This window comes from Copidosoma floridanum, unplaced genomic scaffold (genome assembly GCF_036245765.1).
Source record: "Copidosoma floridanum isolate Cflo_tuat_1 unplaced genomic scaffold, Cflo_Japanese_pri ptg000024l, whole genome shotgun sequence".
Taxonomy (NCBI): Eukaryota; Metazoa; Arthropoda; class Insecta; order Hymenoptera; family Encyrtidae; genus Copidosoma; species Copidosoma floridanum.
The window spans coordinates 10,788,673-10,814,323 of NW_028321901.1; the positions used below are offsets into that span (position 1 = coordinate 10,788,673).

The window sequence follows — 25,651 nt, forward strand, 5'->3', positions numbered from 1 at the left end:
TCAATGGCTGGTATGGTTGGAAAAAGAAGGCATGATAGTAAGGCAGGAGAACAAGCAGTTTTTTCGGGCACAAGGAAGCAGAAGGGGAGCAGAAGTAGAAGAAGCAAGTGCAAGATGAAAGTAATGTTTGGATAGTTACATGAAACATAGCAGGGGTAAATAAGGTAAGAGAAGTTTTGAAAGATTTTGATGTTATCATGCTGCAGGAAACGTGGCTAGAAAAAAACAGGGAGAAATTTGTAACGAATAAACTAGACAGTAATTATAAGTGGTTCTGTAAGGAAGCAATCACGGAAAACAATAGAGAGAGGGCAAAGGGAGGGGTTGTGGTAGGAGTAAAAAGTAATATCAAAGGAACAGAGTTTGAAGAATGGGAATTTAGGGTTATACTAAAGGGGATCCGGGTCAAGAAAAATGTAACAAATTTAATAATAGTGTATAACAATGTAGGGATCAAATATGTAATAGAACATTTAGAAAATATTCTTGAAAATTATGCGCTTAATGATGAAAATATTGTAAAAGTGGGAGATTTTAAGGCGAGAATAGGGGATATACAAGGTATAAAGATAAATGATAATAGAGTAATAAGAGTGTCGGAGGACAAAACTGTAAGTAGCGAAGGCAAAAAGTTGATAAATTTCTGTGACAAATTATTGGCAAATATAATAGCAGATAGGATAAAAAACTGGGCAGACGAGAAGGGAAAAATCAAAGAAAGTCAGGCAGGATTTAAGGGGAAAGGAGGAACGAGGGATCAAATATTCATCCTAAATAGTCTAATAAGTAATAAACTGAAAGAAAAAAAGGGAAAATATACGCAATATTTATTGACTTTAAAACAGCGTTTGATGTAGTGAATGGAAGAATTTTAATAGAAAAATTAGAGAATAAAGGGGTAAAAGGTAAAATACTCGAAATAATCAAGAAAATATACAAGGAAACGAGAAACGAAGTAATAACAGGCGAGGGGGTTACAAAAAGTTTTGCAACGAACAAGGGTGTAAGGCAAAGTTGCCCATTGAGTCTAACACTATTCAATATATACATATGTTGTTGCGATCTTGAGGACGAGTGGGAATGGAAAAATGAAGGGGAATAGTGATGGGGAAAAAAAAATTCTGTCTAAAGTTTGCAGATGACGTAGTGGCCCTGGCAGACAGCAAAGAGGGGTTAAAGGGGATGATTAAAGATCTGGAAAGGTTTAGTAGAAAAAACAAAATAGAGATAAATACGAAAAACAAAGGTACTGGTTTTTAAAAACGGAGGAAATTTGAAAAAATACAAGAAGTGGATGTATAGTGGAGACGAATTAGAAATAGTGAAGGAGTACAGATATTCAGGCTTCTGGTTTAATGGAAGGAATAACTTCAACTTTTATACAAAAAAGGTATTTGAAACAGCCTGAAAGACGATGAATACAATATGGGGAGTATATCAAAGAACGAGGGTAGGGGACTAAAAAAAAGACTCTATTTGCTTGATATAATAGTGATGTCGGCATACCTGTGCGGGGCTGAAATCTGGGGATAGGAAAGTAGAGAGAAAATTGAAAAGATACAAGGTAGATATGTCAAAACAGCAATGGGGGTAAACATAAACACGCCGAATTACATATGGAGGCTAGAGGTAGGAAGCAGAAGCTGGAGTATAGAGGCAAAAAAAAGAGCGGGGGACTATTTAATTGAAATTCTGAAGAAAAAGGAAGATAGATTGGTGGCAATATGTCTGAAAGAGGAGCTGAGAGGGATTCTAAATGGCAATAGTTCGAAGTGGGCCAAGAATTTGCTGAAGGCTTGGCAGTAAGTAGGAGATTAAACATTGATTAAAAAGACGTATTAAAGGGAGGAGATTGATAATATATAGGCACAAATGGCAAAGAATAAATTAATAAGAATTGAGCAAGAGGTTCAATGGGATTGGGGAAAAATTGACAAGTCTACATATAACGTAAACTATAAATTTGTCAAAAATGATATAATACCGGGCAAATATTGGGAGGAAAAAACAAATGCAAAGTTAAAAGAGCAGTGGGCAAGAATGAGATGTGGAAACGTAGGCAAAAGCGGGAATAAGGGGTATGAGGATAATGTGTGTAGACTATGCAAGGTCAAAGAGGAGAAGCTAGAGCATGCATGGAACTGCGAAGAATCCAGGGTAAAAATAAAAAAGGAGTTAGTGGAGGGAGTGGATGAACTAGGACTAACGGGAGAGGAAAATGAATCAATTCTGAGAACTAGAGAGTTACTTATGAGGAAGATAAGGACAGAGATGTGTCTTTTTAGTAGAGAGTTTGAAGAACTACTAAGATCAAGCACGAAATCAGGGGATAAGGGGTAAGAAAGTACAAGACTTAGAGAAAACCAAATAGCTAAAAGACTAAGACTAAAAGTATAGTAGAATAATAGAATACTTGGTGACGACATTAGGTGATAGGGCTAGAATGAGATAAATAGTGACAGAAAACCAAATTACGTAATGGAAATGGTGATATATGATGGTATAATGAAGCGAAAGAAGGAATGCAATGGAATATTATTTAGTTATAAGAGGCGAAAAATGTGTTGGGAAAGTAAAAAGATTGTAAATTGATTTGTACTTGGAAACAAATAAATAAAATAGTAGTTGCAAGACACGTTGTTTTCATCGAAGATAGCACAGATTTATTATTTTATAATCAGAAGACGACATAATAAAAATTAGATTAAAAAAAACAAAGCTGAAAACAAAAATGGCAAGTTAAATACAAACGGCAATGATGAAAATTGGATTCTGAATTTAAGACAGTTAACTTCGTAAAAGACAGCATGAAAGATACAGAGATAAAAATTTCGTGTTTAGTAATATCATTTATTCAAATTATACGAATGGTCAGACGCCTGTTTTTTTATAATGATACGATGAATCTGAAGAGTGGAAAAAGACGATGGATAGAGAAATAGATGATTGAAATAAGAATAAAACTTCAATTTCTGCAAATAAATTTAATCATAATAAAAGCTTTGGATTAAAAATTAATCAATATTAAAAGACGATGCTTTGAAAGTTAGGTTAGTTGTAAGAGAATATCAGAAAAAAGATTTTATTGATGATATCTATTCTTTAGCAACAAAAATGCAAACTTTTAAAACTTTTTTTTTCTTTTGTTGTCAGAATAATTTTATTATAGAATCAATGGATGCTGAGACAGCTTTTCCAAACGGTAAAGTCAAATCTTAAGCTTATGTAAAAAAGCCACAAGGTTATGAGAATGACTACAACAAGGTATTTAAATTAGATAAGGCTTGTATGGATTAAGAGAAATTCCAAGAGTTTGTTATGAATGTTTTGAAACGTATATTGAGAAATGGGGATTTGTAAGAAGTAAGAATGATTGTTGCCTTTATATATTATCTTATGAAAACGAAGCCATGTATTTAATTTTTTTTAAGTTGAACTTTGTCAGAAGGTTATTGGGTAACAGGTTTCAAATGAAAGATTTAGAAAAATAAAGTACTTATTTAGGTATTAGCATCAACAATGGATATGAAAATGAAAAAAATTATACTTAATCAGAAAAACTGTATTGAAACATTAGTAAGGAAGTATGCTATTGAAAATTCGAAATTGTATGCAGTTCCTATAAAACATAATTTGAAATTAGAACCAGCGCAATTGATGTGTGATGATATTAAGTTTAGAAACCTAATTGGATCTCTTCTGTATGTAAGATTGGAAGCTAGACCTGACATTAGTATCAGTGTGAATTACAATATTTGAGTGGATTTCAAAGTAGTTACGATAAAACACTTTTAAAATATGCTTTGAGTGTTAATGCTGATTGGGCTGCTGACATAATTAATGGAAACTCAACGAGAGGCTCTGTCATAAGACTGTAATCTATTGGAAATCCAGAAAACACAATAGTGTTACAAAATCATCAACAGAAGCTGAAATTGTAGCGTTGTCTGGGTGTGTGCTTGATCCAAAAGTTATAAAAGATTTATTGCTTCGTTTGACTATTGAAGTTTGTTATCCAATTAAAATGCATGAAGATAATTCTGGTGCGATAAGTATAGCTAAGTTTGAAAATTTTACTAAAAAGTTGAAATGCATTGAAACTTATTATTACTTTGTACATGAAAGCTATGTGGAACATGAAATCAATATTGTAAAAGTTAATTCAGAAGAAAATTTAGCGAATATTTTTACTAAGTCGTAAGGACGAATTGAATTTAAAAATTTTTGAAGTATGTTAAACGTAGTATACATTTGAGAATTTTTAAAGCTTTAAGTAGATATTTATTGGCTTTTTAATTTACATATCGCCATTTATACATATCGGTATAACACAGATCAGGTAAGTAGAATACAGAGTTATAATATTAATATACGTATATATTGTAAGCGGCGCAAAATTTGAAGATTTTTCAAATGTACAAGATCGCAATCGATACTATCAAGTTGATCGAGTAGTGAATAAGACACACAAAGTGAGTTTGCTTGAACGTAAAGTTTTTCCATTTACTCAGATTTTTATCTGAGTTGCGTTTATGTACGTTTCTATAGCTTTCAGAATTGAAGTTGTTAGGTTACATATACGGCTATATATGCTATAGGGACCAATGAGCTTTTGTTCGTTTAATGAGTTCATAAGGTTTCTTCTTTCTTTATCGTATTTTATACATTTAAAAAAAATATGGTCCGCTGTTTCGGGTTCCCTACCACATTCACACATATCGTCCTTTACAATCTTGTCTTTTATTAACTTGCTTTTTAGTATAGTGTGGTCACATCCTAATCTATTAACACAGATTATTGTTTTTCTTAATAATTTAAATTTACTGAACCATGGTTTGGCGCCACTAGTCATGTAATGATTTTTTTTTTTTAAATCTACCTTTGGTTTTTGTTACATTGGTCAGTTTCTCATTATTATTTTCTCTGCAGATGTTTTTATAACTGGGTTCTAAATCTGAGTGAGGAATCGAGACATTGTTTATTTCCATGAGAGGCTGCTTTTTTGGCAGCTTTATCTGCTTGTTTGTTACCAGGTATTCCCACGTGAGTCGGATTCCAGAATATTTTTACTTTAATATTTAGTAATTTTATCGAATGGAGCCTTTGTCTGATTCGCACCACCAGGGAAGATTCTCACAATAACCCTCGTATTTGAAGGAGAGCTTTAACTGTACTCTGTGAGTCAGTGAAAATTCTTATTGTTTTACCTTCTTATTGGGCCTTAAAGTTGTTTAAAATATTTTTTAGGGCAGATATCACTGCGAGACACTCTACTGTAAATATAGACAATATCCTTGGGAGTCTCATCACTTCTACGAACCCATCTGCTCCTGACCATGTAGCATATCTGACTACACTTATCCCTGCTATGTCTATTTTGAGCCATCTGTGTGTATATCGATGCAAGAGGCCTTGTCAGTATTAAAAATTTTCTCAAACATTTAAGGAGAATAGGCAGATTTTTGTATTTTTGTTCCTAGAGCTATATTACAATCTACATTAGAGAAGAGGGACTCATAAGTCGTGAAGTATTTACAACAACTATTGTGTCTCATGATAATGCCTTCTCTAAACCAGACTGGGTCATAAATTTTAACTAGTAGTGATTTCTGCATGTTCATGCTATGTATCGGATGCTCGCTCAAATAAAAAGTTTTTTGGATGCTGTCAATAGCGGGGTTGTTGTTATACGATAAGTTTTTCAAAAGATATTTGAACGCTAAGAACTCGAATCAGCTTGACAGGTACATGATTTTTTATTCAGCCACTATTACATTTATGGGAATTGTCATTTGAAATCCTAGAGGTAATCTAATGGAGTTGTTTTGGATAATTTGCGAAATGTTAAGGTGATTCTATTTGCAGGGGAATATTAAAAAATCCCCATATTCTATTCTCGATATTATCATAGCTTTATAGAACGAGAGAAGAATGTTTGGGTGCCCTCCACCAAACCCCTTCTGAGAATCATCATCAGGAAGGCGCACTTGTATTCAACATTTTTTATGTGAGGAAGCCAGCTCAATTGATTACCCAGAATCCGTGTACAGTCAGTGTCCGGTACTCGTACTCGCATGCCATAATGAAATCCAAAACTTTAAAAACGTTCAATTGTATTAAATGTTATCAACTTTACTTGACATATTGTCTTATACCGATATATTGATTTCTTCATTGAGATAATCGATCATTTATAGTCGAATTTTCCATTCCGACCCATGTCTGCAACTCAATTTCACTCAAAAACTTTCACCGATAAAAAATAAGGCTTATCTGCCACTTGAGTGTGTAAGCATTATATACTTAAGCTATTGGGGATGTGATTTGTGCCTTAGCCCCACCAAAAATTGACAAAGACGAGTGAGTTTTCACTGCATAAATTTTGTCCGCATATTTGCACCATAATTAAGTATGGGTGGACAAGTCATTCTAATACGTCTATGAGTCATACGAGCACTATAAACTTTGAAAATTCCATTCCAAACTTTTTTATTCGGACCCTACATCACCTCAAAGTGCCGTTTTTTTGTTTTAGAGCAATCAATCACAGTTAAACCTTTTTTTCATCGCTTTTTGACTAAAAGATGAGACATATGTCTCAGGGTTTAGTCCAATTAGCCTTTTTACACTACGTAAATGAAAAAACATAGTCGTAATGATTGAAACACAAATCTTCGGATTTTATGCCCCAAATAAAAAGTTATAGTGATTTTATGAAAAATATTGAATTTTAGCCAAAATCACATTATAAACGATATTTACGCTCTAATTGAAACAGCTGTAACTTTTGAATGGAGGCACAAAATCAAACAAAATCTTTTTTTAATCGATAGGTCTGGGCCCCAGTTTTCATTTAAGCCTAATAAGAACACTCGAACTGTTAAAGGAGCTTAGCTACACGTGTTAGAAAGAGACACAATTTTTCAAAAATCGATGAAAACTGACTTTTATAAAATTTCGTATAACTTTTGACTAGTTAATCTTCTAGTTGCATCGCTTTTTTTTAAATTAATTAAATTGTTACTAACATTATGAGTTTCTTGCTTTTTTATTTTATAACTGTTAATAATTAATTTGTCTAGGTGAGTTACGAAGCTTTTGTATCCAGTTAACGCATCTAAGTTTATACAACTTAGTTGGTTTCGTTCAAACGCATTTTCTCCCAGGACACCAGACAGCCTGTCCCAGTCAATATTTTTAACATAATAGCGGTTACTTTCTCTATATATTTTTACTGGGTCTACTTTTAGTTCTATTGTTATCGGGAAATGATCACTACTCTACGGGTCGTTCTAAACGGTCCAGTTCGATCCTATTGCTACGTTTGGAGATGCAAAAGCAATGTCGATATATGAGTATTCATATAGAGAAGAGAGAATAGTATATTTGGGGTTGTTTAATAGAAAAAATTCGTCACTGTCTAAGACTTTCACCAAGGTCTCGCCATTACAACAAGAATTCTCACTTCACCAATAAGGGTAGTATTAAAGCCTCCCAATAACAGAAATTCCTCATGTTTGTTTATTTTTAATTTAATTGTTTCTGATTCTTCCTCAGTAAGCTCATTTCCCACAGATGGTGACCAATAATATGCCACTATGCACAACTCACCCCTGACGGTACGAACGGTGATGACACCAATTTCCAGCCTTGTTAACTATAGATTCCAGTCGCACTTGTCATACACTAGCATATTCTTTATGAATATAGCGAGTCCTCTTCTTCTCTCGTCAGTTTCTCTGTCAAAATGAGCTACGCTAAAATTTCTGATTTAAAAATTATGTTTCGCTTTAAACCATGTTTTTATGATGATTACAACGTTGTATTCTTGTAAATGTTTGTGTATATCGAGCTTGTTTCTCAAACTTCTGGGGTTCCATTGTAAGATTTTCAATTCATGATTATTCACTTTATTATTTTGATTAATTTTTTTTGTTATTATTGATATATATTCCTAAATTCGATGTTCCATTCATTATTTTTTTTTATTTTTTATTTTTTATTTATTTTTTGTATTCAATACTTAAACGTATAATGATAGAATTAACTATAAAGTGTGCAGAATATAAAATATAGAATATAAAACGTAAAATATGTAACTTGACTGGAACTTGACTAGAATTTATCTGACGTAGTTTTGGTATCACTGGCTTTCTTCTCCCATGGTTCAAATTGTTACGATTTTTCTTTGTCACGAAGCTTTTTTTGTAGCCTGCTGGTTATTTCTCCGTGCCTGGATTGATTTGCATTAATCTTGAACGTAGAGTTTTTCATAGATATATTTGCTACCTTTTCTGTCAGACTGTTTTCGAATGACTATTGAAATTGCGCTTCCTGTTGTGGGCTGGAGTATTTTTCTGTGTCTTGTTGGCTCTGTTTATAGGATATGTATATGAACTTTGTATAGTGATACAGTTAGTACACAATTAAATATTTCATTTAAAGACATATTTCCCAAAATTTATTACGTCCGGGGTGTAAAAAATAGACTTTTCCTACCTTGAGCGTTTTTGAGAGACTGGTATGCTCTCAGTAGGAAAAATTGTATTCACCACATAAGTTCAATCCTTCCGAGGCAACCTTATGGACCCTCGGGCCGCAAAATAGCTCCAGAGGCAATGGCACTTATCCAACGAAAACTACAATTTCTTAAGTGCAACTACCATTTGACGCCCTCGGGCCACACTTTGCACCCTTGTTATCACCTTGGATCCATGGCTAGAAAAGTTTTTTGTGCTCTCTGAGCCCAAACTACTTTTTTGCCTTAGAGCCCAAAATGATTTAATGGGTGCAATATGTGCCCACGGGCACAAAATTGCACTTTGCACCCTTGGTAAAAAAAACATACGCGACTCAGGTACCAACATACAACAACCGCGTCCTTCAGACACTCATGTTTGTACTTTGTGTCTTTGTGACGCAATGTACCATTATATTTACGAATCATTAATAGTAAAGTCATTTTTATAACCAAGAGTAAGATCATAAATAAATTTATATTAATTCTATTTCAATTTATACGAAAGGTAAGTGATCTTGGTCCACTAAGCTCTTTCTTGGTAATAGTGATGATAAACAATAAAAAAAATATTCAACTTTTTTATTGCCTGTGTATGACTTAATAATGCAGACATAAATTCAAATAACACTTGATTATACAATAATAAAATCCACGGACATATAGCCCCGTTAAAAATCTTAACTTTATATTATCACGGAAGGAATATTAGGACCTGAAAAAGTTATAAAACTAGGAGGCACATGCAAACAGTTTCTTATTATTGCACACATATGTATATATAATTGTATACTAGTAGAGGTTCGCCTCCTTACGCACTAACCCCTACAAATAGATTGTAACTTTAAGTTAACAACTTTTTCAGAATGTTTACTTTTTTTGTTTTCAATTATCTAACTTACTATTTTTATATTATTTTAAACATTATTACTATAAATGACGCATTACAAAAATTTTATTAGAATAGTATTTTTGATTTTTTTTATTACAAATAATAACATAAAACCATATTTCTATACATTTACTTCATTCTTTTAAAAATATCTTCAAGTGTTTTAATAATTGGCCATATTTTGAAATTATCTTTTTTTCTTGATTGTGTTTCTAAATTGAAACAAATAATAATAACTTTTGATACAAATTTTGTAAAAAGGCATTCTTTAAAAATGTTTACATGATAATAATTCTTCAATATACTTATATTTTAATGTACACAACTTCATATCGTTACCATGAATCATTTCGTAAAAATTTACTTTCTGAACACATATTTTACATATTTCTGAATTTTTAGGATTGTGTATGAATACGTAACGACGTAAATGTATTTGTCTCTTAAACATTTTTGGACATAAAAGGCATTTAAATAACTTGTCATTAATATGTACTTTTATACAACGTACATGTTGTTGATTTGCTTTGATTACTACACAGCATACTTTACACTCTTTAAATTGATTTTCGTGTTTCTTTTCATAAACCTTCAATTTATAAATATCACGGAATATAAGAAATTCATTGTAATAAAAATAATCAGTTACTGAAAAAGAGCATAAAAACTATAACCTTTATTTAAAAAAAAAAAAATCCAATGGCTAAAAATTACAAACACTGACATCAAACTACAAGATGGTATTATTACGTAAAAGCGATTAACAAAAACATAGGTATAATAAACCACCACCAGCCGAGTATAGCACTATTATAGTTTCGGATTCTAGTTTACCAAAAATTTTTTTATCTTCGAGTGCACTCAAAAAACTTACAAAAAAATTATTCTAAGCAAACATATCTAAGCAAACTATCTCGTTATTTAATCCCATGGTTTTCCTAGCATTTGTTCTAGTAGGAGACTTAGGATGGAGTACAAATTACACACAAAATTATTTGAATGATAATAATAAACAATCAACTCCTTAGCGATATTACTCATACAGACTATCATAAGGACCTGGCAAACAAACTGTTAGTCCTTTATTGTATGCAAAAAGATTAACATAACAATTTTTCATTCATGCTTATCTTATGATTGAAAATAATCATTTAAAAAATTGAAAAAACGATGAAAAAAATTTTGGATTTATATGTTATTAAGGCTAATTAGATGGTGTCATTAATAAAGCTTCATTTACTTCAAAAAATTTTGAAAAATAAAATCAAAAATAGTAATCTTTAAATCTTACCATCTACATACATTGCAGGTTCTAGACTTATGCGGAAGCAGCACACGATTCAAAATTACATTTTTTTTTGTATTATATTCAAGAAGAAATAATAATTAGAGAAAAATTAGGAAATCGAATTTGTATACCAAAAAAACTTTAAATACAGGTAATGCTTTGTTACCTTTTATACTATACAGAAAGCAATTTCCTTAAGGTGGCTCCTCACTAAATCAAAACAGTGGAGTATTAAATGATATTTTAAAGGATGATTCTTGAAGGTGCAAGGAGTCATTTCCCAAAATTTTAGACCTCGTCACCACCAAAATTGTTGAAAAAAACTAACTGGAAAATAGACTCTGTAACATAGCCTCTTATGGAGGATCGTCAAATTGGTGGCGCAGGTTGTATGATATCTCAGCAAAGATACTGTAGTTCTTAATAGAAAACTATGTAGCAGATAGAAGAAATCAGAATCTTTTCAACGACATTCAGGTACTTAGACATTACCATGGGTTGTATAGGATATTTTGTAAAAATAGTAGATAACTGTGCAAGTCACGGAACAGATGAAAAGTGTGGGGCGTCTGCTACACCGAAGAGCGGTAGCCCACGTAGTTTGAATTGGTCAGAAAGTTGTACGTAAAATGAATAGGGGTTGTGGGAAATCGTAATTATAATAAAAATAAATGAGACGCTGAACTAAGAAAATAATTTGATGCGGGGCTGACTTATGTACTTTTTTGACTAATAGATAAAATTAATAGACTATATCATGATAAAGTTAGGACACGGTTGTATTTACTCGTCACTGATAAATAACTTGTAGATTTTTTCTAAAGTTTTTTTGTCTTTGGTCACCCGTGGGTTATTATTAACATTTTCAGAGAGTAAAATGCGGAGACCCTCTTTACCGTTTGTGCTGAATGCTTCTTGTAAAACGGTATTAGTAATATCAGTTTCTGCCATTTTGTTTATTATTCTTTGTACTGTAACAAAGTACCTTTATTCTGTACTTTAAGTACTTGTTAGGTACTTATCATCAGCTTATTATTATTTATATACAAGGGTTATGTTGTCAGATTTGTATACATACGTCTGCTCGGGTCACTGTATTGTACGATATAGGTCAACGGTGTAGATGTGACTAAACTTTTTTTGAAGGGACTATAGGTAACTATCCAATTTTAGTCAAGAACCTCCACAGCCAATGAAAAGCTGTGTTGCAGTATGCTTACTCTTCTTGTGGGATTCATAGTGAGGAGCCACCTTTATAGTATACGCCATGACAGTTAGTAAAATGCAAGGACAAAGTTTTGATAGTGCTGATTTATATTTGAAAAAACCTTTCTTGTTCCACGAACAATAGTAGCGGCATTACGATGCAAAACTTTTAATGGTACATTTATACGAACTAAAGGTGATAATGATTATAAAATAGACAATGTTGTGTGAAAACAGTTTCTTAATTAAAACATAAATAAAAAAAATTTATTATTAATTAATGTTCAAAAAAAATGGTAAAACAAAATTATTAACAAAAAGAAAAAAATCATGAAAGTATGAACTTTTATTGTTTTACTAGAATTCAGGTACAGAGTATTCAAAAATTTACTACTGGCTACTGGTGATAACAACTACATTTATTATTATTTTATCGAACTGTTAAATATTTCACATTACATTAAATTATAGTAAATATCAAATAAGACACATTTTTATAAATTTTTACATATTTATATAATAACAACAACAATTGTAAAAAAATACCGCTTTAAAAATTTTATGATTCAGAATAACGTAAAAACTAATTTCCAAAACAATTTACATGGTCAATAAACTCTGTATAATGTAGTAAGAAAAAGCAGTGATACTTAAAATGACAATTATAATATTATTGAAAAATTTAAAAATCGTTTTGATAAAAAAGTAATTGTAAGAGACGAGTATTAATCATTAAAATTTTTTCCAATATTTTTGTTCCATTTTAATTATTATTATATGAGAGTAAGAGAAAAAAAAGTAAAACATATTGTTAATGGGTGGCGATATTATAAAAACGACATTCTTAGAAATGATTACTATGAAAATGTATTATTTAGTAATAATTATTTTGATCTTATGTCACGAAGGAAAAATTTTTCCACGGCAATTGGCATTCAATGATTTGTAAGAAAGTTTTATGCTTACATAACAATAACATTAGACGATTTAAGTAACAGTATCTTTTTTGGTTATTATTTTAGTCATTTAAAATTACATGTATCATTTTCATGTGACATTGATTCTGGTATATTTATTTTAATAACTTTTTAAAATTTAAATATAAAAAAAATTTAAGAAATTATAAATTTGATTTATTAAAAAAAAAAAAAGTTAGAAAAATAATAAAAATTTTCGTTCTAAAAATTGTAATCGTATCAGTGCAACTAGTAATAATAAATTCTTAATAAAATCTTTTTGCTGTGCTGAAATGAGTTACAAATTAAAGTATTGTTTAGCACTGTTCTGGAAAGAAAATCGTAAGAAATATACTTGTTGTCACAATGGAAAAATTAGTTTAAGTCCTCTGAGTAAATATGACAAAACAATGAAAAAAATTTTTTTTTATGATAAAACTTTTAGATTTCTAGTCAAACATTACAATAACATTTTTAGTTTTGCATATTTTTTATGCATATACAGTTACAAATAGCGCGTCGAATATATTAAAAAATTTTTTGAAAATAAACAAAAAAAATTGAAGACGTATATGTATATATTACCATCGACGTATGTTGGAAGACCACGTTATATGCAACAACATTATCAAGATGCTATGGCTATAATGAGAAAATGTGGTACACTAGATTAATTTATAACAGCTACATGCAATACTACATAAAAACAATTGAAAATGGTTCTGGCTAACTTACCAAAAAAAAAACGTGCTAAGTATACACCAAAAGTAACTGTTTGGCTATTCCACACAAAGTTACAATTAATTTAAGACGATATAAGGCGTAAAAATATTTTTGGTAATACATTAGCTTATGTTTACACAATACTGTTCTGAAAACGTAGACTACCACATGCACATTCACTCATAACATGACAATCTGATAATAAAATAATCTTTTGTGAAGATGTAAAAATGTGCTAACAAGTAATTTTGAACTACTTAGCTCGATTTTGTTAAAGTAAAAGTGTAAAACATTGTAATGTTACAATTAAAATACAAAAAGTATGCTGCGCTAAAGACAAACTAAAATACTTTTTCTTAGAGGTTAATCTTACACTTTTGCAAGATTGACGACTTATGACAAAAAATACAATTTGTTGCAACTGTACATAGGCTTTAAAAATTCAATTACAAATATTAGTTAAACACTTTAAACTTATCTGCATTTTCCCTTTTTTACAAGAAAATTTTACAAAAATTGTAGATTGGTAATGTAATTTAATTGTAAAAATTAGTTAATTTATCTCTACTACATTTTTGTGAACTTTGGAGCGATGATATATTTTACAATATTCCGAATAATATTTTCATTGATGCAGACTATGTTATTTGTCTAGCAAGTAGTACTACTAGTAGGTTAACATCCTTAATTCTCGCACCACTGAATGCTGTGCGAGATTTCTGACTTACTGACAGGACAGTTTCTAAACTACGTTGTGGTGCAGAACCTACAAAAAGATGGACTAGGTGTAAAGCATGAACCTAAAACTGACAGCTAGAGTTAGCGGCCAGCGAGGGACGAATATTTAGTGTCAAGAGGCCCCATGGCTCAACAAAATAACGAATATTAAGACCAGCCACATGTCAGAACTACTACTAATGATGTACTATGAGTACTTGAACTCAATGAAAGGTCGGTATACGGCAAAAACAAAGTAATAAAGAAACTAAACAAAAAAAAAAGAAAGTTTTAGTTTCCTAGGAAAATAGTTTCTAAATAGTTTAAAATAGGTACATGTTATTGTCAACACGGGTAAAAAATTGTTAAAAAGTTACAATCAAATTAAACAGAAAAAATGTCGAGTTTCTTCATAAAATCGACTGTCACTCAGTCCAGCATGATCAGAAATACTTAAAATTAAGCAAAATAACTCTTACAGTAGTTTATCAATTGCACATATTACAGCAAACATGCATAAAAGTTATTGAGAAAGTCATAAACAAACTAAATAGGCAAAATATCGATTTGCTGAGAAAAATCAACTGCAACTTGGCCCAACATAATCTTAGACTCTTCAAACTAAGCATTCTCACTTCATCACTAATTTGTTATTGTCACGTGTGAAAGCAACCACAAGATAATAGATATTTAAAAGTTATACACTCATTAAATAGGCAAAATTTTAATTTTCTACAAAAAATTGGCTATAGTTGGCCCAGCATGATCCCAAACACTTGAAATCAAACGTCGATACTCTTTTATTGATCAGTAAGTGAAAAATTATTATAAAAGATATAAAAAAATTTATAAGAAAAATTTTGATTTTCTAAAAAAAATCAACTGCAACTCGATCCAGCATGATCTTAAACACTTAAATTTAAACACATACGTTTCATTGATAACTCATTGGCACATGTTACAGCTAACATGGGTGAAAAGTTATTACAAAAGTTATACACCAATTAACTAGCAAAGTATTGATTTTCTATAAAAAGTCAACTAAAACTCGGCCGGGCATGATCTCAGACGCTTAAAATTAAGCATTGATACTTTTACTTATGTTATTATCATCTTATGTGAACAGATAGTAAGAAAATTTTTAACAATTTAAACAGACAAATTCAATATTTCTGGGAAAAGGTGACTATAACTTGGCCTAAGATGATTCCAGACCCTTTAAATTAAACATTTATACGCTTATAATGCTTATTTATTGACACATATTACAGGCAACACAGGTAAAAAGGTTTTAAAAAAGTTATAAGAAAATTACAGGCGTCGATTTCTGACAGAAAATTGATAATTCACCCATTTAATTTGTTTATAACTTTTTTTACTAATTTTTCAATCATGTTAGCTCTAGCGTGTGCCAATGAGTATTTAATTAACGAGTAAGTATGTTTATTTTAGATTTTTGGGATCATGCTAGGCCAAGTTGTGGTCGATTTTTTTAAAGTAAATCGATATTTTATCTATTTTATTTGTTTATAACTTTTTCAACAACTCTTAGCTGTCCTTGCTATAACGTATGCTAATGTCTTATAAATAAAAAAGTATGTATGTTTATCTTTAAATGTCTGAGAGCATGCTAAACTGAGTTGTAGTCAATTTGTCAGAGAAAATCGATATTTTGCGTATTTTATTTGTTTATAACTTTTTTAATAACCTTTCACCTGGGTTAGCTATATTATGTTTTAATAACTAATGGTTAGGTGAGTATTTACATTTCATTTCAAGTCTACGGGATCATACTAGGTCAAGTCATAGTCAATTTTTTACAAACAATCAACACTTTCCCTACGTAATTTTTCTGTAACCTTTTTAATAACATTTTACTCGTGTTAGTAAAAACATGTGCTAAAAATTACCCATTGGGAAAGTATTAATGATTAATTTGGAGCACCTGGGATCACGCTGAGCCGAGTTGCAGTCGATTATTCAGAGAAAATCGATATTTTGCTTATTTAATTGATTTATAACTTTACACCTGTGGTAACAATAGCATGTTCTGATAATATAATTTATCAATTCAAGAGAATGAATGTTTAATTTCAAGTATGTTGGATCATGCTGGACCACAATATATTCGATTTCACATAGAAAAGCAAAATTTTTTTGTTCAATTTGCTTATAACTCTGTAATTTGCCGTTTACTAGCGTTTAGTTGAGTTTAAATACTTATTGTATATAGTCAATAGTTGTTCTGAGCGGTGACTAGCCTTAATATTCGTCATTTTGTTAATCCATGGGGCATATTGACATCACCTATTCACCCCTGGCTGGCCGCGAAGGCTCTGCAGTAACGGAATGATTGTTTTACCAAAAAAGGAACAAAAAGGTCATCGACTAGAACCGCACTTATAAGATTGATTAGTGTTTAATGTTTGTATTAATAAATTCATTTTTAAGAACATGAAAAAGCCGAATTCACTCTTGCCCTACGTTGAGAATAAAAAATAATTAATATGAACAAAATAAACTGGTTTCTACACTCTACATTTTACCATTAAATACATTAGTTTGAATAAATAAACTGTTATCAGTATGACATCAATTGAAAGTAAAAAATTTTTTGGAAAAACGATACTTATCAAAAAATAATTGTACTTACAAATTACTAATCTATGTATTTTTCTAATAACATAAAAGAAATCATTTTTGAAAATAGTACCTGCATATCGTTACCTCGTCCAGTTGTCCCTAAGTCATCAATGCCAGCGATTTCAGATGCAAAACGTATACACCGTGTGCAATGTATGCAACGTGTCATTACAGTTTTAATGAGTGGGCCAATATCTTTGTCTTCAACTGCTCTTTTACCGCTATGATGAATATCTGTGAATCGACTTCTGTCATTACCATATGTCATACTTTGATCTTGCAAGTCACATTCACCTCCTTGGTCACAGATAGGGCAATCTAACGGATGATTAACTAATAAAAATTCCATAACTCCCTCTCGAGCCTTACGTGTTAAATCAGAATTCGTCTTTACTCTCCAACCTTTCATTACGGGCATTGCACAAGCAGCAACGGGCTGTATAATACACTTTGGTCATAAGTCCTTTTAATAAAGAAGAAATTTTTCAAAATAATATGACTTACCTTCACTTGTTTCTCAATTTCCACAAGACACATTCTACAATTTCCAGCGACTGCAAGTCTTTCATGATAGCAAAATCGAGGTATTTCAACTCCTACCAAAGCTGCTGCCTGTTAATATTAAAAAATTCTATCAATTGTATGTAAACAAATAAATAATTATTCAATTTTGTAATGGTAGTCAATAATACAAGTCAATAGTTTTTGATAATTAACTATACACAACGTTTTGGTGGCTATTTGCCACCTTCATCAGGCGTCTGAAATAATTTATTGAATATAAAATACATACAAAACAAAATTTGCAAAATTGCCCCTATTATGAAACAGTCAGTATAAACATTACCTTGTTGGTAAAAATTACTGCAGAAATTGCACATAGTGTTCGTCGACATTCATAAAACACTTGAGGGTGTCAAGTCTAGTATGTAAACAATACAACCATAATACATATTGTGTTAGCAATAACGTGTATCAAAATTAGAATTTCTGAATCAAGTAGTGAAACGCAGTACCTTGTTCTCGTCGCATAAACAGTAAAAACAACATGTACGCTGATGGTACAGTTATCGTTATAAAATCGTCAAAGTATAATAAAATATCACAGTAATTCTTAAAGACTAACTATGACTAGATTCGAATGACATAGAATGATAAAAGTTAAGTACTACAGTAAATGTGTGTAGAGTATATACTTATTATGCAGTAGTGTACTTGGTGCTGTGAGACCCGTGAATATAAATATGCTTATGTTTTAGTGATGGATCATTGATTCATAATACACAAATTGTAGAGGATTATTGCTTCATTAATAATAATAACAATGTTTTGAGTTTATATAAGAGAGGACTGTATACATTATGTAAATCTTTTGTGTCTACTTTTTTATTAATGGACCTTTTCTGTAAATTAATATGTACCATTTCGGAAATTCTTCTTTTGTTTTAATTACTTTTTTTATCTAAAATATCATCTGTTCAAAATCAAAATGGTGATCGAATTGCAAAATATGTTTGTTAATGACAAAATTTTTTTTCATCTTTTTGTATTTTTTTGTGTTTATTAACTCTTATGGAGATTTTGCGTTTAGTTTTACCAACATAAGAGGCATCGCAATCAAGACAATTAATCTTGTACATGACATTAGTTTGATCAACCCTCTTTGTAGGATCTTTGTCTCTTTTTATAATTTTTTTTAATGAATTGGTAATTCTAGGAACAGCTAATACATTTAATTTAAGTAATTGTTTTGAAATATTTTTAAAGACAGTATTAATACATGGAATTGAAATAAATTTTTTATTGTTACAACCGGGTGGCAATGGGGGGTTAATTTGGGACGCGTCTTTTTTATTGATCAAGTTGATTCGTCTTTTAATATAATCATGTGTGAACTTTTTAGAATATCCATTATTACTAAAAATGTTTTTTAATTAAAATAATATTTTTTTCTTAAAACGATTTGTCAGAACGTAAGATGGCTTTATCCACCAATGAGTAAACCATAGCTATTTTTTTGGTCAAGGGGTGGTTTGAATGGAAATAAAGAACCCTGCCTGAGTAAGTTGATTTGTTATACCAATCAGTAATAAGGTTATTGTTATTTTTGAAGATGTTATCTTCTTGAAAATTTATGCTGTTATTTTGCTCTACTTCATAAGTGAATTTCAATCTGTCATGGTAAGAATAAAAAATGTAACCTATTTCATTCACTTTATCTAGAGGAATTGTGGTAAGTATGTCATCAACATATCTACCATGGTATATTGGGGTGAAATAAAGTTTACTCAGGTAGTCCTCCTCAAGGTCCATCATGACTATGTCTGCAAAAATTGGTGAAACGGGGCTACCCATGACTGTACCATGAATCTGTTGATAAAAGACATTGTCAAACTGAAAATAATTGTCTGTCAAAAGAACATCAACAGCTTTAAAAAGGTCCTGGAGTGGAATACTGTAAGACTTAATGATATTATGGTATCTTCTTTCAATACCATTTATTACAAGTTCAATAAGGGTATTGGTAAAAAGTGAGGAAACATCTAGGCTGATCATGATAAAATTATCTAGAATGTGCAAATTGTATAACTTACTTATTAAATCAATACTGTTTTTTATATATTAACTAGGTTTATTTAAGGTTTTTTTATAATATTGTCAAAAATTTTTGAAAACTTTTAGGAGGGGCAACCGATAGAGGAAACTATAGGGAATAAAGGGTTATTAGTTTTAAGGACCTTGAGTAGATTGTATTTAAATTATATTGTTTCAAACAGGTCTTCTTGTGTGCATAATTTATGGAGATCTTATGACAACATAGAAAAGTAGTTTTCTTGTTAGAATTACTAAAAAAGGGTTTACGCACAAAAATCTGTTTATTTAAAAACCAACAAAAAAAGTGTTTGACCCTTCGATTATAAGTTTACTTACAAACTGTGTAAGATTATTAAAATGTAGATTTTCTAAATTTATTAGTAATTTAAATATTGTTAATATAAAAGAGAATCTTCATAATTTTTATTTAACCGTTTTCGCACAGTCGCACCTTTTTTTTGAAACGGTAATTATTTTTTGGAAAAAATTTGATTTCTGGAGAAAAGTTATGACAGACGGTAAAATGAGCCATGAAAATAAGGCTTTCAAAAATTAGACTGTAGAATGAATTATCAATAAAAACTTATGAGTATTTATGGACGATTCTATTCGCTATGCTCCTATGTCAGGTAGCGCTGTCGGGTGAGAGAAATTGTCCCTTGCTGAGATCGCCAAAATGTACGGTGCTTTATAGAAAAATTTATTTATAAATTAAAAAAACGATCATCAAAAGTGCATCGACCAAATGGATCAGTACTTTCAGTGTATATTATGTTAGAGTACAGTCATAAATTTTGTTTGGTGTTGTCATGTGTACTACAAGATTAGAAAAAAGAAAAATTTAGATTGCGACTGTAATAACACAACATATATTAGTGTATACACATGCTTTCACTTGTGTGCAGCTTGAGAAATACCAGTACGGCTTACACTTATTCATTTGTCACAAACGAATCAATGAACGTAAACACTAATGACAGGTTAGATTAACTTTTACACATTTATGTAACATTTCCTTAAAAACATTTCTTAACACTTATATATGTACGTTATTACAGTCGCAATCCAAATTTTTATTTTTTCTAATCTTGTACTACACATGACAAATCTAAACAAAATTATTACTGTACTCTAAAATATAATATACACTCGAATCAACGATTTGTTTTGTCTATTCACCTTCAATAATCTTTTTTTTAATTTATTGAAAAATTTTCCTATAAGGCTGCGTGCATTATGGCGATCTTAGCGAGGGACGATTTTTCTCACTCGCCAGCGTCACCTGACACAGACGCATAGCGAATAATGTATGGTAAAATGCATACAACGTGATATATTTACAAGTTACTCTCATTAAAAAAAAAAAAAAAATGGTATCAATAATTTTTCAACCGCAAGCAGTTTTGCTTATAAGATAGAATTTGTATGCCTTGAACTAAAAAAAAATTGGATCTTGCATGCTTAAAATTGCTAGTAGTCGGCTTAGCACTTCTTTTATCTCACCATCTACTATTGTATATCGATAGCCATATATCTACATGAACCTCAATGCACAAGGTGGTTTGCTCACATCGTTCTTCCTGTACTAAAACTATAAAAGAAATCATAATTTTTCATCAGTGGATAAGGACAAAAAATACGCTTTTAAGCACGAGGTACCACCAATGGTTATCTTCATACATTAATCCATAAATCTATACACACACACACACACACATCTTCCTATATTATATAGTTGTAAGAGCAGGGCTTTCGAGACTGCCCCCCCCCCAATCGCTCTACCACCCGCACGCAACACCCCCCCCCCGCAAAATTAGGGAGAAGTTGATTACTGTCAATGATATTTTAACCCAACAAAATATTAGCCAATAACCCACTAAGCCCCTCTGAACCCCGTACAATTTTTAAAGCCCCCCATGACCCCTCCGCAGCTACCCACAAAATAAGGGAAAATTCCGTTAATTTCACCGTTATTTTGACCTGTTAAAAATCTCCCTTATCCCCTTCCGCTACCCCCGCACATTTTTTAGGGCCCCACCACCACCCCTCTACCACCCCTCCACGGCCCCCACTCTACGTAACCTGTCCAGCAACCCTTGCAGTGTGAAGGATAATTCTATAGATTTGTAGCTGCTCAGTCTATAGTATAACAATAAGCTATTGTATACACAAACTGTACATTAGCTGAGACTAGCTGTAGCCAGCAATCGTAAACGGCAGCTCCCACAACTAACAGTTATATAATTATCAAGCTCTTAGCATTATATAATTATCTATTTTTTCCACACCGCCCAGGAGGCAAATAAATAGAGTTTATACTTAGTAACAACAAGTATAAAAATGTCAAATACAGTTACTTCTTTATAAAAATATTGATAAGTATAAAATCTGAGGCGATTTGACCTTTTTTTTGTTTGTACTAGTTCTTTCTTACATTGAGTTTTTAATTGACTACATGTAATCGTGTGACATGATTTGATCACAAATATTTATTGTAACTCAAGTAGTAAAAAATAATAGAAACTATGGTAGTCATTTGCTTACAATTTTTTTTTTTCACCCTGTCTGCCGTAAACCTACTACTTTTTATGTAAACAAATTAAAAAACAACTTTGTAATACGTGAAAGTTATTATTTAATACATAACTTTAATTTTCATAAGATACGATTCTTAGTAGAAAGTCTTGAAATTTGATTCTTTTAAATTATTGTTATTCAATAAGTATACGGAGTAATCACAAAAATAAACCAATTTTGCTAAAGAACATCGAAAGAAGGATCTTATTTAGACAATTGTTATAAATAGTTATCCTGAATTAAAATTAAAACCTTAATGATTTCTAACAAAATTTTAGCATAATACAATATAAACATATCATGTCATATGCTACAACTAAATAGTGTTGTTTTAATTTGTGCGATAACTTCAAATTCGTTAATTTTTTTTTTCTTCATAAATCGTACTTCCTCTTAATTGAAAATTTCTTCCCAAACAACATTATCTGATTCCGAATTGTTTGTAAGTTCAATTTAAATAATTATCCCTTCTTTAGTTTTGTACCTTGATAACGATACGTATAGTTGTATTATACGGAAATACAGGCTTTTTTAAGTATATATCAACTTTATAGAAACTTTTCTCTTAAGAGTTAATATGTGAAAAAGGAAGAAAGAAATGTTATCATCCGATTTATCGACACCTTTGTACGTGACATGATCCATGCTATAATAAGTTGTCATATTTCCTTTTATTAGATTTAAAATTCTGTTGTTTAGAAAAATAGTGAGTTCATTCTGAGAAGTCAGAATAACATTACTTAATGAATATTGGCAATTTTGAGTAAATATTTAAACATACATCATTGACTTTCCATTTTTTAGAAAACATTGGTGACATTTATTTTCCCTCTTTCATTTCTAAAAGCAATTTAAAAAAATTTTCATCAACCGAACGAATGTTTGTATTTAATTTCAAAATATAAAAAGAACTTTAAAGAAATGATGTCTTAACAGTTTCTGGTATAACCATACTTGAATTAGCATTTTTACAGCAGGAAGTGTTTAATGGAAATCTCCTCCTTAAATTATTGATTTATTTTCAAAATGTATGTGTGTATTGCATATATCACACAAAGTTGTCTACTTTCTCTAAAGCTTTTCTCGAAACCTCATAGAAACCTCATTCCAAATCATCGAATCGATTTTACGTAACTTTTTTTTCATATTTGGTTTAAAAAAATGCAAACTCAATATTATTTAAATCCAAAGGTTAGCGAAAAGTTTTATGACTGGTCATACGTTTTGGTAGTTGTACTGACGCAATGCCAGTCCATACCACTGACAAATTTTTTTTTCTTTGTGATATGAAGTAATAAATTTCAGTTTTGGATAAAAAGGTTTTTCCTGATTCTTCAGGACAATGTATAAAATAAATATTCTTAAAGTTTTCACATACAATTTTAAAAATATTCTTATGTTCATTCTTCAGCTAAGCATACATCGAATCGAACGTATGTTTACAGAATGCAACTTCCTCTGCTTCATCAATGTTTTGTAGGTCAATTTTAAACGGTACAGGTAAATCAAATAATTAACATGATTTATCTTAAAGTTCACAAATTTCGTTGATGTGCAGAAGAGCATAATTTTTTATATTTTGAATGAAACCTTCACAAAAAAAGTTTTTGTACCTATTCCAAATTCTTTTACCTTGTGTATTCTTTGATATTAAAAACCATGCAAAAAATTTGTTTAATCAATGAGAAACCATGCAAGTAGTAGCTTCTTGAAAAATATTGTCAATCTGTAAATCATACTTCATTAAACTCATGGCAATCACAGTATCTTTGAATGTCTTATATTTCGTATATTTTATATGTTTTTAAATCTTCAAATAAAGTTGCTCAATTTTTTTTATTTAAAATTAATTTAAAAAAGAGTAGTTCATGAGTTTTAGATAATACTGTATTTAACCTACCTATTGCAGTATTTTTTAGTTTTCTTTTTTTTTACCCAAATTTTTAGTTGATTTTTAAAAATGTAGTTTTCTGAGGTATAAAGATACTTCTAAGATTTTGCAAAATTATTAATTTGAACTCAAACCAAGCTGTTAGATGCGTTTGCCATTTCTTTATAATCTTTCTAATTTTGTTTTTTCGAAAATTAATTTTTGTTCATTCTCAAGTTGGACAGCAAGATTTACAACCTTGTGATTCCTACCATAAATTGAATATTCTTGAAATCTTAATGCTGCTTCCATGGGACTGAAATATCCACCATCAACATGGTTTTTTTATTTCATCTAAAATTTCGTTATCAGCATTAGTTAATATTAAATTTATTAAAAGTTCTATTGCTACCTTGATTAATGTAGTCGTATATGTATTTTATGCTTTGAATAGATATACAATATTTAATGTTTATGTTGCAATTATATTTTATTAACAAAATTTTATTACACGGTACTACAATTGTCAACTGTAATTTTATGTTTATTTTTAGTCTTATATATTTGATTATCAAAAATATTATTTTGTCTGATATCTTTGGATAACCATTTTTTAACGATGTTGTGTTAGGTCATTAATATGTTCAGGTAAAATTATGTTATTGTTAGGCTGTAGTGTTACAAGAAGATATGCATGTGGTGAACCACGTTTTTGAAATTCTAAAGTATAATCATTGGTCATTCCTTTTTTGAAGAGAATAATTATTTTAAATCCCAAATAATTATTTTAATGATGAAGTAAATACATTCATCTCCTAACATTCGCGCGTTGCTTTGAAATTTTAGCAAATAAAAGGTGAGCGCATCAAACACAATTCGCTTAAACTTAATTATGATCTGGTAATGAAAAGTCACCGCAGAAAGACCGCAGGAGGGTAAAAAAAGTATAGTTGTATGATATTAAATCTGCTAAGCTCACCCTAAGTCAGTTTTTCTTTTTTTACATGTTTAATTTAACTAAATAAAAATATATTGATTAGCCTTTAAATAAATGAGTGGCAGCACAAGCACTTCTAACTAAGAAACTTACTGCTGAAACTATATTATTACTCTGTCAATGGGGGGTTGGCGCGTGTTAGGTGACGACTAGCGTAAATTAATAAATTTTTATTTTTATTCTATTTTATCCTGTTATATTTCATTCCCAATGATAAAATTTTAAGACTCTTTACAGAGTCATAATCAACGAGAGTCGTCGCCTAACAAAGCTGACTGTGAACTTCGTGGCTCTTGGAAGTGTCAAGTGACAACCAAAGCGAGCCATGAAGCCTAAACACATGAAGTCAGCAAGTACCGGCCCCATAGCAAGTAAGACAAAGAAGTTTAACTAAAACTTCGTGCAAGGTGCACTTCTTTGCGCGGCGTTTTAGTTAGTAGCCCGCTGCCGCTCATCAAGTGCAGACGTAATAATTAATTTTATAAGATTAACCAGACGTTTCGTCTAATTTTTCCTTTTCTGTTTTATTTTATATGTATACTAGTAATATAAAATAAAGTTATATAAAACTAATTGATAAAGGAATTTAAATTATTATAAAATAATAAATAAAAAATAAATAAATAAAAAATAAATAGTTATCAATCGACGGAAAGAGGAAGTGCAGGC

General features: G+C 30.6%; 1 protein-coding gene across 1 annotated transcript in view; it reads right to left on the reverse strand.

The window, feature by feature from the left end:
• The window catches only part of ND-75 (NADH dehydrogenase (ubiquinone) 75 kDa subunit), a 380,915-nt gene that overhangs the window by 288,211 nt on the left and 67,053 nt on the right, over window positions 1-25,651 (reverse strand). The window contains exons 3-4 of the mRNA XM_014363556.2: window positions 17,448-17,555; window positions 17,014-17,379 (exon numbers count right to left, since the gene is read on the reverse strand). Of these exons, the coding sequence (XP_014219042.2) occupies window positions 17,014-17,379; window positions 17,448-17,555 (474 nt within the window). The remainder of the gene's footprint in view (window positions 1-17,013; window positions 17,380-17,447; window positions 17,556-25,651) is intronic.